Consider the following 3,250-nt stretch of genomic DNA (forward strand, 5'->3'; position numbering starts at 1 on the left):
ATAGCACTGACTCATAAATATTCCATTGCTTATAGATGAGAATTTGACTCTACGTAGATTGTTTCTAATCTCGTATATATAGATTGATTATCCAGTTTTATCTTAATCATGCTTATCTATTACCGTAAAATGGGGCGACTTTGTGACTGGTGGGGTGACTTTGTGACAAGGGATCGAGTTTTCGTATTTTAAATCTCGCGCCGCGACCGCTCGTCTCAGGAAAGAGCTGAACCACGCATTTCGTTTGTCAGACATGCCACGCCACGTAGCGGCAGCAGGGTGAAGCTTCTGCACACGCATAGTTCCTTCCGACGCCGTTGCATAGAAACGCTGTTATTTACGTTTTCGTAAAACGAGGGAAACTTTATATTGTGAAAACGTTTATGTTAAGGACGCAACTAAAACAGGTATGTACATTTGTTTGTTAATATGTTGGGCAAATTATTGTAGAATATCAATTAAATCAAGCCATGTTTGTTGAACATATGAGACAAAAACTGAAATGCACGCACTTTGTGTGGCGACTTTGTGACACCCCAACTTGTCACAAAGTCACCCCACCATGGTTTTAGGTTATATTTTATCACGTTTTTTTGTCTTTCAAGCACTGAAAAGAAGATGAGGTCTTATAAAAGGAAGTTGGGTGCAAGAGCCTATAGAAATTACGCTCCAGAGACTTTAGATAAAGCCGTTAACTTGGTTTTAACAAAGAAAATGACCCTGCGAGCAGCATCTGAAAGGTTAGTGGCAGTTCTTTAATTTTTCATACACTGTCACACAGGAAGTAAACGTTTTATTGGATACTGTAAGGCTAAAATAGACGTTTAGATGACCATCTGTTTGGCGTTTTTAAGCAAATTCTTCTGCTTGAATAGGGAGCAAAATACAGCTATGTACACCAGGAAGTTACCTACATTCCTTTATTTTGTTACAAACTTTACTGTCATAAAACGGGTTTTTACACCAATTTGCAACTTCTGGCATTTGTAAAGGAAGCATTTATGCAAATTTTAAACCTACCTTCGTAAAATTCTGATATTTTTGGCATTTTTTCTATTAAACATCTTTTAAAAGGTATGGTATTTTTTCTGAATTATACCATACTGGTATATATGTTTTATACGTTCTTTTTCTCTGCTTTTAGATTCAATATTCATCGAAACACATTGTGGAACAAAGCCAAAGAGATAAAACGTTCGACCACCTCAAACTCAGAGACAGTCAAACCTAAAAGACAGCATGGGGGTCAACCTATTTTTACAAAAGAAGAAGAGGATACATTCGTTGCTCATTCCATTGCAATGGCATCTTATGGTTTCCCAATGACATTACTTGATTTGCGCTGTGTCGTCAAATCATATCTAGATCGAACCGGAAGAAAAGTTCCCGTGTTTGGAAATGGAAACTTTCCTGGGAGAGAGTGGGCCATGTCATTTATGAAGCGGCATAAGTATGTTCTCTCCGAACGTGTCGCCAAAAATATCACATATGCAAGAGCTGCGACTGATACTGAAGTGATTGACTCATATTTTGAGCATTTAGAGAAGGAGTTAGAGGGTATTCCGCCAGAAAAAATTTGGAATTACGACGAAACGAATGTCCAGGACGATCCGGGAAGCAAAAAAGTGTTGGTCAGAAGAGGAGCAAAATATCCAGAGTGGATACAAAATTGTTCCAAAGCGTGTACTTTGATTATGGTCTGTGGGAATGCCGCAGGACAGTTGTCTCCACTATACGTAAATTAAAAGGCCGAGAACATGTGGTCGACCTGGACCGAAAATGGACCTGAAGGAGCCCGCTACAATCGTACTAAATCTGGATGGTTTGATCACCAAGTGTTTGAGGACTGGTTCATCAATCTTATGCTCCCCATACTGAAACAACAAGATGGCCAAAAAGTTCTTATTGGCGATAATTTGAGTTCGCATATTAACCTAGAGGTTATTCGACTCTGCGAAAAGTATGGGATAAAATTTATCGCACTCCCACCAAATGTGACACATCTACTGCAACCGCTAGATGTTGCCATATTCAGAGTTCTAAAACTGATTTGGCGTGAAATTTTGTCAGATTGGAAGCAATCGACATCTGGTAGCCAGTGCACATCAGTTCCAAAAGATGAACTGCCTGGTCTGTTAAAGAAAATGATGGACAAGCTGCAGGAGAACATCATAAAAAATCTCCAGTCAGGATTTAGGAAGACTGGGATTTTTCCGCTTAACAAAATGGAAGTCCTCCAAAGACTCCCGAAGGCCGTCTTGGAAGAGAGCCTACAGTCCTTATCAGGAGTGGTTGGTGAGATCTTCATAGAAGAACTGCAGAAGAAGAGAGAAGAGGTTACAGGATGCCGGGCCCCCAAGAGAAGGAGAAGGCTCACTGTTCCAGCAGGCAGAAGTATCTCCAGTGCCGAAATCGAAGCCAGTAGGGCGGAACAGCCGAAAGGGAAGAACACAAAAGCCAGCACTTCCTCCAGACCCAGCGGATCCAAGGAAAAGGCTGTACTGGCAGGTGAGATGTCTGAAGAAAGCTCTTCAGATGAAGACAACAGCAGAGAGAGGAACTGGACGGATGAAGATCCCAGTGACCCCGACGTGCTGGATGAATCTTTCAGCTGTTTGGAGGATTCAGAACCTGAAATGTCTCCCACAAAAGTGATTCCAAATGATAAAGACGTCTTGGTAATCGACAGCATGGCTCCTGAAAAAAACGTTTTCAAAGTGGATAATTTTGTAGTGGTGAACTTTGAAGGGAAACTTTTTCCAGGAAGGGTGACTGAAGAAAAACAAGAGGGCTACATTGTCAGCGTTATGGAGAGGACCAAGATGTTCTGGAAGTGGCCTACTAAAGAAGATGCTATTCTGTACTCCAAAGAAGTAGTTTTGTACACTATCGACCCCCCAAGACAGGTAGGAAAGCGAGGGTTCTTTGAGGTGAAAAATCTAGATTAGGGAGCTCCTTTTTCATCACTTGTAAAAATGATGTAGCTCTACCAAAGCATCAAACACATGTACATTGATTAAATATACTTTTTGATTGGTCAAAATTGTGACATTATTTTTTTCCCATACTTTGTAACACAAAAACAATGTTGTCACAAAGTCACCCCACAGGGTGGGGTGACTTTGTGACAGAGTTTTCCCTTTATATAGTCGTTCATAAAAAAGATACAAATTTTTTGAAGACAATCTTGTAAAGGAAGGTTGTAGCTATCTTATGATGCCATCCGTTTCAGTTTATGTTAAAAATTGAT

General features: G+C 40.4%; 1 protein-coding gene across 1 annotated transcript; it reads left to right on the top strand.

The window, feature by feature from the left end:
* The first annotated feature begins 618 nt into the window (after window positions 1-618).
* Window positions 619-1,745, top strand: LOC126214875 (uncharacterized). Its single transcript, XM_049941521.1, has 2 exons — window positions 619-740; window positions 1,145-1,745. Exons 1-2 carry the CDS (start codon window positions 619-621, stop codon window positions 1,743-1,745), a joined length of 723 nt encoding a protein of 240 aa, XP_049797478.1.
* The last annotated feature ends 1,505 nt before the right edge of the window (window positions 1,746-3,250 follow it).

Source organism: Schistocerca nitens, chromosome 12 (genome assembly GCF_023898315.1).
Source record: "Schistocerca nitens isolate TAMUIC-IGC-003100 chromosome 12, iqSchNite1.1, whole genome shotgun sequence".
NCBI classification, from domain to species: Eukaryota; Metazoa; Arthropoda; class Insecta; order Orthoptera; family Acrididae; genus Schistocerca; species Schistocerca nitens.